General features: G+C 40.0%; 1 protein-coding gene across 1 annotated transcript in view; it reads left to right on the top strand.

Moving 5' to 3' along the window:
* Window positions 1-16,833, top strand: part of PAICS (phosphoribosylaminoimidazole carboxylase and phosphoribosylaminoimidazolesuccinocarboxamide synthase) — a 40,900-nt gene that overhangs the window by 10,883 nt on the left and 13,184 nt on the right. The window contains exons 4-11 of the mRNA XM_065664501.1: window positions 583-672; window positions 1,403-1,474; window positions 4,712-4,798; window positions 7,836-7,907; window positions 8,596-8,997; window positions 10,446-10,511; window positions 11,554-11,744; window positions 13,450-13,560. Coding sequence (XP_065520573.1) covers window positions 583-672; window positions 1,403-1,474; window positions 4,712-4,798; window positions 7,836-7,907; window positions 8,596-8,997; window positions 10,446-10,511; window positions 11,554-11,744; window positions 13,450-13,560 — 1,091 coding nt within the window. The remainder of the gene's footprint in view (window positions 1-582; window positions 673-1,402; window positions 1,475-4,711; window positions 4,799-7,835; window positions 7,908-8,595; window positions 8,998-10,445; window positions 10,512-11,553; window positions 11,745-13,449; window positions 13,561-16,833) is intronic.

Genomic DNA, 16,833 nt, shown 5'->3' with positions numbered 1-16,833 from the left:
TTTACAGGCCTTTGGAGCAAGACTCTCAAACTAGTGAGACAACTATCATGAAAATAGCAAAAGGAATAGCACCAAGAATGCTGGCTGAGCTTGCCTTTTCTTTTTCTATGGTTATTGTTGAATAACTTGGTAATGGATTGATTAATGCAGAACTGGAGTAGACTGATGGAACCTATACTACCCAGGAATTAAAAGACTTGCTATTGGCATGTATAACCAGAAACATGCCTGTTGTTCAGAACAGAATTAAACACAAAACTCTTCATTACACAGTAAGAATTCTACACAGGGGATGATATTACAGTGGCCAAATGTAAGACTAGAATTTAGTTAAGTAATAGAAGAAGTAAAAAAAAAAAATAATAAAAATAACACAGTCTCTGGTTGAAAACTATGAAAACATTCTGGGAGAAGATTCACTCTTCAGTTGCAGTTTCTAGGCTTTTTGCTAATGTATCTACTACTGCCTGCTGGCATAAAGAACTTCCTACATTGGACAGATCTTTTGATTTGACAAAGCACAACTGTTCTTATGTAGTACACAAATGCCCTGCCCTAATTAACATAGCATTATTTATGCAGAAATGCCTGGAGACACAGGTGAAGAGGACTCTGTTAGTAATATGTCAGAAGACCTACGGGTTGCAGATATAAAGAAATTTTCTGACTCAGGTAAACTGAAAAGTATTTTATATAAATCTCTAAACTTATCAAATTAAGATAGATAAGCCGATATTGTAATTACCGTTAGAAAATGCAGAGGCCTAAAAGTCTTATAAGCAGGAGATAATGTCATAGCGCTAACCATACCTTCAGTACAGGCATATGTGCACATTTACAGCACTGCTAAATTTAATAAAACACAGTCTAGCAAGGAATCTTTTCAAAGATTGATGACCCAAGATGTAAAGAAGCTATTGGTTTAAACAAGTTAAATGCAAAGTATTACTGCATTTACTTTTACTTAATCTATGTCTTCCCAAGGATTAGAACTGTCCAGTCTCCAGCGCATGAAAGAATAACACATTCTTTATTTCACAATATAACATGATCAGTATTTAATGTAATTATGTAAATGCTCATGCAAGGGATAAAAACTTCATTAAGAGTATCACTACGAGCTCTGAATATGAAGGTCATATGCTTTTCACAAAGAAACCTTATGGTTTACATCTGAAAGCACAACTTTCAGGGGAAGCAGCAGTTTCACATTCAGCTAGAGATACATGAACGTCTCGAAAACTGACAGACCTAACTTTCTACAAGAGGACCTCATGATCTCCTTCAGTAGCGTGAGGCAGAATATGGTCTAAATTAGGCATTAAGGAGTACAGTAGTCTTACAGAATTTAAAATGGTCTAACATGAAAGATTTTAATAGCAAATTAAAAATCTTCTGACAGATGATGTTACTGTAAATACTACTCCAGAGAATTGGGCAGCTCTGCGCACAACAAAAGAAACAGCTACGACAAGTAAGTCATAATGGTAACATAATTAGGTATTACATAAGGCAGAAAAAGATGCACTTTTTTTACGTAACAGTGTCATGGAGCCCCTTTATCCTCCAGTTGTGGTACATGCCTTTCCTGGACAGTTCGCATACTTATAAAATGAGAAACTGGTAAGTACAGAGATTGTAGGTACCTCTGTATTCATCAATATACTTGCTGATAAGCAGTGTAAAAGGCAATCAGGCAGTGTTACATCACACTGGTTATCTGGTATCAGCAGATGTCTGACGATCAGGATATGACTTCCTAAGGACTACTCCGTATTCAACAGAACTTATGTAGAAAACTGTTTCTCAACAAGCATGTAATTATAAGTTATACATACTTGTGTGCCTTTAAAAAAATTTGTAAAACCACCCAATTTGACACAAATAGGAATTTAGAAATTCTGTTGACCATGTGTCACAGTATCTTCCTAATTCATACATGGAGTTAATGTACTTTGCAGTCAGAGTTATACGTACACTTCTTCTAGATAATATACTAGCTAACCTGGGCAGACATCTGCTTTCTAGCAACCGCAGCTGCATACATGCGTAGCAGTGCACAAACTGCCTCAGAAATGCACGTGCTTCTCACCATCTTACATGTGAATCTGAGTTATTAGGCACATTAACACTGTCACAACTGCCAGCGTTTATAAACAGTCTAGTCAGGTTTGCCATAATCTAGTAAGCAAAAAAAAAATAAGATGCTATTAGTCAAAAGACAAATACGCCAGTTTCAGGGAAATACCTAGCTATTTGATGTTTCATTGCTCACAACCTCTCCCCACACATATTGGCGACTCAAAGAGCAGCAAATGCCCACCAGAGGAGAGAGTGGTAGATCAGTCCTTACACGTTCTACCTTTCCAACAGACTAGCCAGCAGAGGGTGCAAGAGCATCACAGCAGTCGCAAGCCCAAGTCGTTTTCAGCAAAAGCAGCCTAGGAAAGGCTGGGGCCGCTGAACTTTTCTCTTTTCTGGTACAAGATGCTCATATTAAATCAATCTGGAAATAGAAAACTTATTTGGACACTTTTACTGATGTTTTCTATTTCACGGAATCACTTTTAAGGGCAGTTAATTCCAGAAATCTACTTAGAAGAGCAATTTCCTTCAGTTTACACAGGTAGTAGTGACTCATCCATTCAAACTCCATGCACATGTACATTTCACGTGTGTCAGCTTCACAGTAGAACCACAGACTGTGTATAGGTGTTTGACTAATCTGAAGTGCCAGGGAAAAACAGTGAAGATGAAAACAAGATTCTAAGGAATGCCAGTAGCCCGATGGTTCTTAAAAAATATCTACAGCAAGTATTTTACTTCAAACAAATTACTTTTCTTGCAATCAATTTTTAGGATTTTTGGTGCCCTGCATGCTTTACTATGTGTCTTTCTCAGAACAAGTCTGGAATAAGTCATGACACTGCCAAGATGCATTCCTAAGCAAGGGCTTTTTAAAAATCTATTGTTTAAAGTTAAGATCTGAAGTCGGTACATACTCAGGAACTTACTGGCTTGAACATTTACTGCTGTGTGCTTGGAATTTTAAAACGTTCAGATATAAAGTCAAAAGATGGTACTGTTTTAATATGTGTGCCCCAGGCTGGTGTGAAGTAGAGTGTCTCAGTGAAGCATGAAACCAAAAGTTCTTGGTTATTCACCGGCTTAGCTCAGGGCACACTTGGGCTGCTGACACAAACTCCTAACTGTGTGCAAGTTGCCTGCATCCAGTCTCATAGCCTGCAGGACAGAAATGGCAGAAACTTTGCAAGCTGGTGGAGCATAAACATAGGCTACACACTGAAGATTCTCCCTACCTCTACATTTCCCACTCCCTTTCTATGCTATACAAGACACACATGAGAGTAAGGATTAGGAGACAAATTACTAATCTTGCCTCATGAGCCAGAAAACAGGATAAACAGTGATAGTGACAGAGTGCCAAAAGAGAAGAGAGCTTTTATCAGTCTGAGTGGGTAAAAGGAAAGACTGCGACAGCACTGCTCTGGTGGCCTTGTGAGCAATGCTTCAAATACAAAGTACAGATTTAAGCATATTTACTGGCAGTTGTCTAGTTTCACTAAAGCTTCACAGTGAATGGAGCCACCGTGTTTTATCCATGCCAGAAACTGTCGACAGTTTGTTCTGTTTGGCTCAGTCTTGCTCTCCTCTTGCTTTCCCTCCAAAAGCTCTGAGCAGTGGCTTAAAAAACGCCAAGCTCCCTATCCACATTCTTGTCTCACTAAGAAATAAAAATAAAAGGCACACGATGCAGGTCACATAGTAAAGAACATCTGATGCAAACAAGGTCATATTGATTGGGGGAGTAATTTTTAATAAAATGGCTCTAGATTATGCTTCATTACTCAATGTTTAGGGGCAATATTCTTGAATGGACTGAGAATGGGCTGGGAGCTGGAAAATGCTGCCATCGATCCATGGTGTGTCCTTCACCATTTAATCTCTGTAGAGCGGTGTCCTCATCTGCTAACTGGGACTGGAAAGACCACTTGCATCATCCGCCTGCCCATCCCTCCATCCCAGGACAGAGGGGTGGAGTTCTCCCTTAAACACCAGAGGCCAATGGCAGAGGAGCAGAGCTCTCCTCCCCGTGGAGGGGAGCCCAGGGACACCTCTGTCAGGAGGGGCCCAGCTGTGTGATGTAAACCCCTCACAAGCTGTCAGGATGGGCATTTAGTACTTTACTTTATCAGGCATGCAGGCAGCCTTGCTGATCAGTCGTCCAGGCACAGCACCCTGATGCAACATCAAGACCCTTGTCCCTTTTGAGGATGATTCAGTGACTCTTGGCATCAGTCACTTGAGAGTCTTTCAATAATTTCAGTCTGGATTGAAGCACCCCTTATGAAAGTCACACAGCATGTTCTGCTGTGTAGAGGTTTACCAGTCACTACACATATCTTACAACCAAGACCAGCAAACCATTCGCCAAATTCTGATCCAGGTTTAAATAACCTAAGTTTGCACATTTAACCCATAAACTTATATTATGCAGCTGTTACATGGGGTTCTGGATTTGTTTTAATATTAAGTGCATACACTCTGCTCCTAAGCCTACTGCAGAGAAATGGCAGCTTTGATGTATTAACAGTAGTTATCATTAATGGTATTCTGAAGCTGGGGATTCTCAAGATATAACTCGAGACCTGTTTAGTTAATTGTAACTGTATAAATACATTTTTTACAGAAATCCTTGAAGATGAGGGGGACTTTGCCAATTCCACTCCGGCAGCTCTGGAATCTACACAAATAAAGAAGGAGACAATTGACATAGGTAGGTCAAGACTGTGTCTTGATGGTTCTAACAGCACGTTTTACCTTAGTGGGAACAGCAGGTTTCTAAGGTTCGTATGTTGTTCCTGCACATTATACTTGTTCTGCTTCTGGGTTATGATAAAATCTGGGTTTTGTTTGATTTCATAGTGCAAAAACACATGCTCTTATTTCTCCTTCCCCCAATTAGTAAAAAGATCTTATTTTCCCAGAAAACATGCTCCTTATTTTGGTAGATGTGATAAGACTGTATTTGATTGTGAAACAAATACTGTTCTTTTTCATATACGGTTGTGCTAGAGAAGATAAACTAGAGAGCTAAATGGCTGTCTCAGATATCTGAACATTTTATACCATGTCTGTGTTTTCAAACTACTTCAGTGCATTTAATTTCAGACTACTTACTATCAAACAATTGACATAAATATGATGAAGTATTTTACAAGTCGAACTGAAACCAGAGCCTCGGCAATATGTAGAAGTTGTGCAAGTATTCAGAAAAAGATTTATTAAAAATTTTAAAATTTAACATTAGAATACATATTAATCTTGTGGAATAAATGAGCATACAAACCATGGAAGGTCATGAAAAAGAGGCATCAGAGGAAATAATGATGACATTGAAACATATTGACCTGATATCCTGGATCAAAATATACTTTACAGTATATGATTCTGTGAACAATTCTTTGGCCTTTTATGTCGAAAGTTTCCACTATAGTATTGCTATAATATGCATCAGTATTTCTGTGATCCAGACAAGAGCTTCCTTCTTGGCAATTGTGTTACCTGAGGTTCGGGTGTTCAGACACCCTATCCAACACAGCTTTTATGACTGTTTAGATAGGCTGATCTTGATTATGAAAGACAACTGTGACAAGTATGACACAGAGGACAGCATCAGAGTAATGCCATCACAGCAATGACACACAGAAACACAAGTTACACTGAGGATAAAGTAAAGCTGTGTCCCTGAAAGTTCAGAGACATAGTGGGGTCACACTAATACAAAGAGCAGAGTTCATACACAGTGACGCAGAATAAAACATCATGCAAACCAACTGACTGCCTTATACACACAAATTCCCTGCTCCTGTCATGTAATATCCCATTGAGGATAGTAAACATGCAAGTCAGAAGTATACAAGCAGCACTGCTGAAGGCAGAAAGAGATTAGAGAGCAGCATGGCTGAGAGAATAAGCACATAAATGAAAGTCATGGGAATTTTTATAATAGTAAGAGCAAAAGATAAACCCTTGAAAAGCCCAGCAGCAGGAGACCTACTGCTCCATTCTGGCCCAAGGCTGTATTTCCAACAGGTGCAAGTGTTGAAGATGTGGGGTAGCCTGTTTATGAAAACCACTTTTTCCTAGTATCCCGAGAAAATCACACACACATGCTTTTGACAGCATCTGATTCTGAGTTTTCCATACAAAACAATAAGAACTAATCTTTCTCTTTTTCCCAACCCAAAAAGTAATTCCACACAAAAGTGAACTTTCAGCCTCAGAAGTCCAAGCATGAGGAAATGAGCCCAGTCAGCAGAGCTGGGCTTTGATGTCCATAGATGATTTCAAGAATTTTGAGGGTTCCTGCATTTTACTTCTGAAGGGAATAGGTTTTATGCTGTGAAAGAATGCAAAGCTGTTATAGCCTCACCTCTGCAGAGGGAGAAAACCTGACGTGTAGGCATGCAGAATATGAATACAATGATTTTCTATCCTGCTAGAGGTGGAATTTTGAAGAGAATCCAGGTGCTTGTAGAATAAAAAATAATTCTTCTGCCTTCCCTGTTTACTCATTTACGCTATATAGAATAGTTTCAGGTAGGGAAAGGGAAAAACCAGGCTCACTAGAGACAAGCCCCCAGCAGCCAATGTTCGAAGAATGGTGTGGTAGTGATACCTTTTGGTCTGCTGTCTTAGTGGAGGTAGGGGATGGAGGACAGGGATGGGGAGCAGAATGAAGCCCCCTAATCCAAGGGGAAATGGTCAGTGACCTACTACACCACTTGGATACACAGAAGTCTATGGGGCCAGATGGGATCCACCCAGCGGTGCCAAGGGAGCTGATGGAAGTGCTTACAGAGCCACTTTCAATCATTTATCAGCAGCCCTGGCTAACTGTGGAAGTCCCAGCTGACTGAGGTTAGTAAATGTGATACCCATCTACAAGGGCCAGAAAGGGGATCTGGGGAACTACAGCTTGATCTCAGTGCCAGGGAAGGTTATGGAGCATCTTATGTGCCATCACACGGCATGTACAGGACAACCAGGGGACAAAGCCCAGTCAGTCAGCATGGGTTTATGAAAGGCAAGTATTGCTTGACTAACCTGATCTCTTATAACAAGGTGACCTGCTTAATGGATAATGGAAAGGCATTTTTTGTCTACCTAGACTTTAGTAAACCCTTTGACACCATTTCCCACAGCATTCTCATGCAGAAACTGGCTGCTCATGGTTTGGATGGGTGTACTCTTCACTGAGTTAAAAACTGGCTGAACGGCTGGGCCCAAAGAGTTGTGGTGAATGGAGTTACATCCAGCTGGTCACAAGTGATGCTCCCCAGGGAACCAGTTCTGTTTAATATACCACCTGGCAGGAGGCTGCAGTCAGGTGGGGGTCAGCCTTGTCTCCCAAGTAACAAGCACCAAGACAAGAGGTAACGGCCTCAAGCCGTGCCAGGGGAGGTTTGGATTGAATATTAGGAAAAATTTCTTCCCAGAAACGGTTGTCAAGCACTGGAACAGGCTTCCCAGGGCAGTGGTTGGGTCACCATCCCTGGAGGTATTTAAGAGACATAGATGGGGCACTCTGGAACATGGTTTAGTGGTGGGCTTGGCAGTGCCAGGTTAACAGTGGACCCCATGATATTAAAGGTGTTTTCGAACCTAAACAGCTCTATGGTTCTGTCATTTTGTAATTAATGGGTTATGACATTTTTAAGTGAAGATAGGTGTGACATGCGGAAGATTACAATAATATTAGCAACTTGTTTGTCTAAGTCTATTTTATTTAAGAGTGTGTATTTCTACAGATGATGATTCTGTAAGCACTACCTCAGAAGACAGATCTTGTACACCAGTAGCAAAATGGATGGTTGGGACAGGTGAGCATTCATTTCCATGCACTTATTCTGAAACAGAATCGCATTGTAACTACAGTACCAAAGCTGGAGCAACTACATCTCTTCTGCAAACAGAGCTGTACTTTTCTACTCTGACTCCAATTAATTAGCTTTATCACTAAACGTACAAATATGTTTTGTACTCTGTTCCCTGTCAGGAGCAAAAGTTGCATTAATACTGGTGTTTGACTTCGCATTCTATACTTACCTGATGAGCAGCACCTGCCTACTTCTGAGTATTTGTGAATCTGAAGATTATTTTTTTCCTATTGAATCCCCAGTAGCATTTCCATTTGCATGACACTTTCCCTTGAAACTATACTGGAAACCCATTTTCTAATCAACGCTGATATCTTGGCACTCTAAAGCTTAAGGCCTTTTGCTTTCCTGCACGTAGCACTTGGATACATCTGTCTTTAACCAACAATAGCAACAAAATTACACTGACAAATGTGGAGTTTTAGATGCCTTGGAGAAACAAGAGATTTTACTTGCTATGTATTTTGCATACTTAACAGAAGGGTAATCATGTATGTATATTAACATTGTAAAACTAAGTTTCCTAATAAGAGATTATTATAGATATGAATTAATCCTTTAGCTGCTTACCAAGCCGTTATCTACAATTACACTTTAATGTATGTATATTCTGTTTTATTTATATTTTCAGACAGTCATATTCCCTTGGAAGAAGCACAAAATCACTTTAAAGTTATTACAGTTAACGATGCAGGAGCAGGAAAACACTGGAGTGATAACGAAGTCAAAGCTCTGATAAACATATGGTCGGATGAAAAGATACAACAAATGCTTGAAGGGGCCACAAGAAATAAAGAAATATTTGAGGAAATTGCTCGAAGGTTAATGAAATGCGGCATAGACAGAGACTGGAAACAGTGCCGCACAAAGTACAAGAACCTAAAATATGAATACCGCGCGCTGCAGAAGGAAAATGAGCACCTTGGTAATCCCAGGAGAAAAATGAGATTTTACGATGAAGTTGACTGTATCTTAAGAAGACAGCCACTGGGTCCCTCAGGCTGGGGATGTGAAAGTTCAAGTCTCCTATCAGGTACTAAAAACTTCAATGATGAGACAAAACATTTAAAACAAAACTTAAAGCCTGTTGACCCATGCATTAGGGTGAAATATGTGGCCAGAATGGGGAAGGAAAATAACTGAAAAGCCTGTATCTGCATGGTCATGTGGGCAAAACTCAGCAAGAGGAAATGGTCTTTGGTGTAGTTTAGAAGAACACTAAGTGAAAGCACCTGAAGTGTTCAATGTTACTGGAGAATCTTTGTGCTTTTTGAAGCTTACGTGAGATACAGTGAAATGGTGGTATAAAATGTGGCAGGTTTTAGAGGTAATCTAGCAAGGCATGTAAAGTCTGATGGATAGAGAGCTGCAAGCTCATACCATTTAGAACTGCAGAAATCTGCAACAATCAAGCCGATTGAAGAGACTCAAAAAAAGTAAGCTTCATTAATTCAACTCACACCACATTCAAGAGAGAAAAATCCAGGGCAGTGATGCTTATTTGAGCATTGTTAATTATTATATTAATTTTGCTAATGCATAATCAGTTTTCTAAACAGAATCTGCCTTTGTTTTAGTATTAAAAGACCTCTGATGTAGGAACCCCACTGCTAACCTTCTGTCTGCTGTAAGGGTTCTCATGACTGCTCCAGCTCGCAGGGGCATCTGCCCCTGCTACAGGCAAATCAGATGCTCTTGTAGAAGCAACTTAACCACTGCAGCTTAGATCTCAGTGAGTTATGGTAAACCAGAACTAATTCTGATTTTCATCAAAATGCTAAATAGAATAACAGTAGTTGAATAGTAGTAAAATTGCTATTTGCAGTGTCACAGATGTTGGTTGAAGACTTGAACCATTTCTGCAGAAGAGGGCAGATAGACAGTTTAAGCAGAAACTACTGGAGCCATCCTTAAGCCAGCTGTCCTCTGTCATGAATCAGAGCTCTAAAGCACTGTCCAAGAGCCCCATATGGTCAACCCATTAGTTGAGGCTGTAATGACATCCACACAACCATAGCGTGATGCCACTACTTCTTACCTATCTCATTCTTGTGCTCAATCACGTTCTTAAGACAGGCATTTTCTTCCAAATACAGAAACTGAAGATTATTACTGCTTATTGCTGTCTGAGAATGGAATTTGTCAACACCAAGAATATCTGAGCCAACCTGGCTGTTTTACGTTTAGCATGCTGGAAAGGACTGTCTAATCTGTGCTGTAAATGCTGATGCAGGAGACAGTAAAACAATAACCTTTCAGAAAAGCAGCTTAAGCTATTAAGCTTTTTGAGGCATCTGCCAAATAAATGTGTCTCCACCCTCATTTTGTGTGCCAACCCAGTACCTAACTTTTCTAGAAGATTCTTACTGCTCCAGGTCACTCGTCCCAGTTCATCTGCTTTTGTAGTATAGGGGTTTTGGTGTGTGACTGACTGTATTTAAGAATCTCTGCAAAATAGTCACCTTGGTTTTCTTTTCTAAGTTTCAGTGGGAGATGTAACAGTAAACACAGGATCCTTGAGTATCAAGAGAAAAACGTGGAATGATGGTAAGAGCTCCTGATGTTTTAAAGCATCTATACACTGCTGTTGAATTGGATGCCAGACTCTAATTTCCAGTACTAAAACAGTTTAAAAATAAAGAAATCCTAGAACTTAACACCAAGCTCCAAGTCAAGGTTCTCTTGCCCTCAACAATCTGCAAAAGAAGAGTCCTGATAAAAATGTGGGCTTAAGGAAAGCTGCAATTTATTTATTTCAATCCTCATCCCTGGTATGACTGAAGTAAACATCATTTGTAAGAATCAAGTGCAAAGAAAAGATAATGTCTTAATTACTTGTGTTGCTCAGAGGAAAACAGGGGCAATATATCAGTCATGGTTTCCTCATATGCCATGCATCAGTAAATGAGAGGAAAAAATGCATGTATTTAGATGTATAAAGCCTAACGTGCAATGTCTAACATGTTGTACAAGAGAAAACATGTTAATGCAGCTATTCCAAAGAGAAGATATGGTATAGAATCACTGAGAGAGAAAAATGAAGGGATGGGTAGAAATACATGGCATGCAATCTGACATAGGAAAGGTCAGGAGCTTGTTTGTTTTTTTCCTGGCAGAACTGTCAGGCCTTAAATAATGAAAAAGTCCAACACTTAGGGATGACAATCTTAGTTTTAGGAGGCTTGCCCCTATTTCTAATACCAGACTGTTGTCTTGTCTACAGACAGCTGAACGCAAACAGATCCAAACACCACAACATTTCTGAATTCAACCTGCTCAGCTCACCCTCCCAAACTACTAACAGGACTAACTTCTATGTGATTAAACATACTTTCAGTTATTGCCTATTAGGCAAATGTGTCTGGCAGAAGTCAGTATCTAGGCAAAGCTGAAGGTTTCAAATGAGTGATTTTTACAAGGTCTGCTTCAATACTCCTTGACGTTATACAGTGACCCCTGACACAACACCAGGCAACACCTGCCAAAAACACGTAACAGAAGGACAGCATTGGTAGAATCTAGCTAGATGTCAGTGTCAGCAATTCATTGACTTGTGCGCTCTAACTACATGCTTTGCTTTTGTCCACAGAGGTGTCACCTGTTCCACTTAAGAAAAGTGCTTCTGAAAATGCCATACTCCACTTCCAAAAGCTATTAACAGAGAGAGTGCACACAGTAACAGAAGGCAAAAAGTTACTGTTAGAAAGGCTTTGTAAGCAGGAGGAAATGCAAGACCTCAACAGAACACAGCGGTATGCTGATCCATCAGCCATACAACAGGTTGGTTTAATGAACTTTCTACTAAATTAGCATGCAAAGAGATTCTCTCAGATAGCAGAAAATTAGACAGACATATTTATGAGTGTAGGTCACCTACAAGAGTGTATGCTTGCTCCCCTTCAATATATTCACCTTCTGTCATATAAGCTAAAACAACATACAAGTTCCCATCATAATCCTTAACTATGATCTTTTAGCAGTGACGTCAGTCTAATAAAAGATATAACCTCTGCCTACATGCCTTGGCTCACCTACTGGCATAATTAACAGGCTTAATGGAAAGAAATTAACACTTTGACTGATAAAGAAAACATGTACAGTTCAAATTTTATTCCATCATTTCCAGTTACCATCTCTATGACCTTCTTAGCAAGTAAGTCCTCTGCAGTTAACCAGTCGAAGTCATGAGAACTTTTTGGTTAGGCAAGGCTGGTGGGGAAAATGCAACACTTAATTCCTTTATCAGCATTTACACTCCTAGCTGCTCCTTCTGCATATGCTGGGGTGGGGGACCATCCCCAGCTGCCCACTGAAGGCCTGGTGCTGTGCGGCTGTGAACAGGAGAATTCACCAAGTCAAAGTATACAGTGTTGATGCCCACCTAGAATGAGCAGGCATGAGTTCTGGTCTCTGTTCTGTGCTGGGTAAGGGGTCTGCCTTGCCCAGTAACAAATGAAGTATAGAAAACATAGAAGCAACGCAGGGAACAGTGACACAGTAAGTGAAAAATGCCATGCCATAACTATTACTCTGCAAAATCCTACTAGCAGCTAGTTTATTCTGTGATTGTCTAAGTATTCTATAGCCTGTACTGCCTGCAAGGCATGCATTTAAAGGGGTTTCCTTTTAGTGTGTTCAAGCAGAACAACTCATTTCTGGATCTCTGTCATGTCTGGGCACATATCTACACAGCACTGCCAAAGCTAGGTCAGTTCTGGGCACGCACAAGGGCACAACTGAAGTCAAATAGTCAAGTCCTTACTGCAGCACCAACAGCTGACAGGTCTCTTTATACACAGAGGCCTAAATTCCATCCAAGTCGCTCTTCACAAAATGTTACACAAAAATATTACTGACTTAGTGCTTTGTTTCCTGCTGGAAGGGTAATTATTTTCTCGTCAATTTTTTATAAGCGATGTTATGAAGGTAAATAATTTCCACCAAGGTAGATTTTACCAGCCACTTAACTAGCATTCATAAAACAATGCAGAGAAGTCAGAGAAAGATCCCTAGAAAAGTATAGGTTTTTAATCATGTTCATTTTTACAGTGACATGCACATACAGTTTCAGTGTCTGCTTATCTACCACTTTTCACTGTTCACATTGGTTACTCAGTTTAAGCCTTTGACTTGTAATACTATCCTCTCTTTGCAATGGTTTGGTTCAAAGATGCATCCCTGAATTTGCATCGTATTACTTGCATACAGAACTACTGTGCTTGGTAGGAGGACAAGGGATCTGTCCCTGCCATCATGGCAGTCAGGTATCCTTCTAAACATGCAGAGCCAGCTGAATGCATACTACCATTCCTACCAGTAGCAAAACCACAGGATACTCCTTTCACACATTGAAGTGAGTGATCCTACCCTAATTCACTGTAGTACATTTAAACAGTTTAGTTCAATTTAGATTTAAATTCAGTTTTTAAAGTAACTGTACTGAAAATAATATGGATCACTTACATGTTCTGCTTTACCTGTTCAGTTCCATGAGTGCAAGACTGAAATTGATTTGATAACTCATTGCAACAAGAAGATCCCCTTTTCTCCATGCTACTCTGAGCAATTCAAAGCTTGCTGGATCCCCTATAAACCAGTTCAGCTCACTAACCTGACATAAAACTAGTCCAGCTGGGGGAAAAAAAAAAAAGCAAATGGTTTTCTATGTAAGTTGTAGCAGCCCCACATGTTCTTGGCTGTGCTAGGCCTAACTTTGAGCACCTCAAAGGCTGCTTTTGTTGCAGTGTGGCTGCCCTCACAGAAGAAAAGCTAACCTGAAGGAGGCAGTTAGCACTGCAAAGACAACCTGCACTTAACATTCTGAGTGATGCACAAGGATCCAAATCTTTCCAAAACTTTTCTGTCATTCAGTACAAATATCCCCCAAAAAGCTTTCTCTTCTTCCAGAAAATAAAAAAAAATACTTATTTTATTTATTAGAACAAGCAGATCTTTCAAGAAATATGTATCTGGTTTTAAATGCTGTTGTTCAGATGGAAACTGCACAAAAGCACTGAGGCAAAAGGACTGTCTAAATTCTTAGTAAGAGCAGAGAACTGCAGAGTGCATCTGCACTTTCTACTTGGAAACTGTTCATATCAACATAGGCGTGAAGCAAGAACTGACAGAAAATAAAGAACACGAGTGGCTTTCCAAGGGAAGTATTTTTTCTCAGAAAACTTTACAGAGTGGAAGTTACTTGACAAATACCCAAAAAAGGTGAACTTCCCTTTGCGTGAGATTCCACTGCAACTCTTCTTTCCTTCTGTTCACATTTATTTTCAGACAAAAATGGTAAGAGATGTCAAATGCATGGGCATTTGGTACCATCCAATATTTATGTGCTACTCCCATTTATACAGACAACAGTTATCTACTTGAATATGTAGGACACTGAGATAGATCAATCAAAGTGGCATCAAGACAACCTTTCTTCACTGCAGTTGTAGTTACCATTCCACATTATTTTTTGCTATAAAAATAACACGGACATTGCGCATTTAGAATACCGACTGTCTACAGGTATGGTCTGTCTGCTTTTGACAGCATCTATGGGATTGCTAGTGAAGGGTTTTTCAAAAGTCCCTTCAAAACCAGCAGTAGTTAATCCAACTCTTTTTTCAAGAGTATTTTTTATATCCACTTGAGCTTGTGCTGTGGCTCTGCTCTGCTCATAGCTTTACATCCATTACAGTCACACAATAGTTTAGGCACACTTAGGGGCAAGTTAAATGGAACCTGGGGCATCATCTGAACCATGCTAAATGATTATGTTGAGAGCATTACATAGGATGAAAGGACTTGGAAGGAGAGGCCTTCTTAGACATAGATCCACGAATATGATTCCTTTTTAGCAGAAAGGCCAGACCAAGTTGTTTCTATGCAGCTGCTTCTGGAAATGTTAATATGAATGACATCATGAAAATGGTGCAGCTTAAAAATCAAAGCCAACACCAAGCAATGATGTCAAGATAAGCAATCCTTTCAAAACCAGATCTTTGCTCTTCTCTCTCAAATATCTGCACTATTACCAGGGAGGGGTTCAGATAACTGAGGGCAAATCTGTCTCCTATCCCATTTGCAAATGACAGTGCTGATTTTTTTTGAGGTATGGCAGCTAAATAAAGCAATCACCACACTTACCTATACTAAAAAAGTTCCATTCTTCTGTAAAGCACGCATTCACTGAGATGAATGGGCCACATCACATGTCTTTCATAGGGCTGTTACCCTGGAAAGTCCTCTGAATGCCCCATTTAGATTATTTCCTGGTAGACCAAACTATATTTGGGCCAAATGCATGGAGAATGAGCTCCAGGGAGGGGAAATGCCTGCATTGTTGGTGGATCCACAAGCACTGTCAGCATCATTGTCAGCTTAAAAGACTCCCTCCAGACTCACCCTTTGTTCCTCCTCCAGCAGCAAGGTCTCCTTTGTGTTGGCCCAAGAGCTTACATAGACAAGTGGTTAATCAACTGACAGAACTGATTTAAATTAAAACTAGCCTAATGAAAAGCCCCTCTAAACGATCCTTACCTTTTTTTTTTTTTTAAGTTTGAGGGAAGTAGTGTAAGACAGCAAAGAGCAGCCGGGACAGCTTTATTTGAACTGAACTACCCAGCATGAACTTCCCATGCTGTGTACAACCCTCCCTCCAGGCAACAGGCTCACATTTAAGGTATGGGCAGACAAGCCAACACAGCTTGTGAAAATTACTGGAGACCTGTATCGTGCAATCTTGGATAACAACTGTAGTCAATGTAAAGAGGAGTGAACAGTCTCACCCCAATTTTGTGGCTAGGTTAATGTAATGGGATGTCTGATGGCCACAGTAAACTGTCTCCGAAATGTCCTCTTGCACAAACAATCTGGCACCACTTCCCTCCTGGCTTTTCCAGTCCTTATGTTATCTCATTCTAGTTGGTTTCTGAGCTTGTGTAGAATAGAAATCTGGCTTTCTGAAAACGCACATGCAGGAACCTGAGCCCAGCAGGAAGCTACGTAAAAGAACTGAGCCAATGTAACAGCTCACCACAACAAAAAGGTCCCCCCTCCTCTCTTCCTGCAGGAGTGAGCTTTGTGGCATGTAATTAAACTGGGCTGTCAGCATCTAGCAGCACAAAATGGCCTATAAATGTAAACCAAGGTAGAACTAAAAGTGTGTTCAGTAAGTGTCTCTGAAAGTGGGGAACATTTTAACAGTACATACAGCATGAATGTTCTGGTAAAACAGCACACAGACTCAGTCACTAGCTATACATACATCCTAGCCAGTATATTCCACAGAGAATTTACATAGAAATATGGTTACTTACAACATTTGGCATTTAGATATTGAAAACATTTAACATTGCAGTTCTTGCATCTAAGGACTGGGGATCTGCTAAACTCATAATGGGTTCTTGAGATGAAATGAATGAAGAGGTAAATATGTCACATACCAAATTATCAGGAACATTACTGTAGTATATCCATGTCCCTCAGAAAATTCCCGTCCAACTACTATTCCAGTTTCAAACTTTTTGGGTGCAAGATTCATGGTGCAAGACAGGATTACCAATGGCTTGCTTAATGGCCTTTTTAAATATCTATTTTGTAGCCAAGAGGTTGCATATAAAATGTAGATAAACACTTTCATTATGCTATACTGAGGGTAGCTATTTGGAAGGATGGCTAATGGGAAGCAACCAGTAATTCTACTAGATGAAAGAAAAGTAAAAATTCTTAACTTACATTGGTGATTATTTGGGTTCTATTGTGTGGGTTTTAATAGTGGACAGCTATAGGGAAGCCATCAAGAAAGCATGCTGGTCAACCTCCCCCTAGTTTACATTGATTCTCACAATAAACTCCATACATACACCCAGCT

This window comes from Lathamus discolor, chromosome 1, assembly GCF_037157495.1.
Source record: "Lathamus discolor isolate bLatDis1 chromosome 1, bLatDis1.hap1, whole genome shotgun sequence".
In the NCBI taxonomy this organism is placed as follows: domain Eukaryota; kingdom Metazoa; phylum Chordata; class Aves; order Psittaciformes; family Psittacidae; genus Lathamus; species Lathamus discolor.
This window is presented reverse-complemented; position numbering and strand designations above follow the sequence as displayed.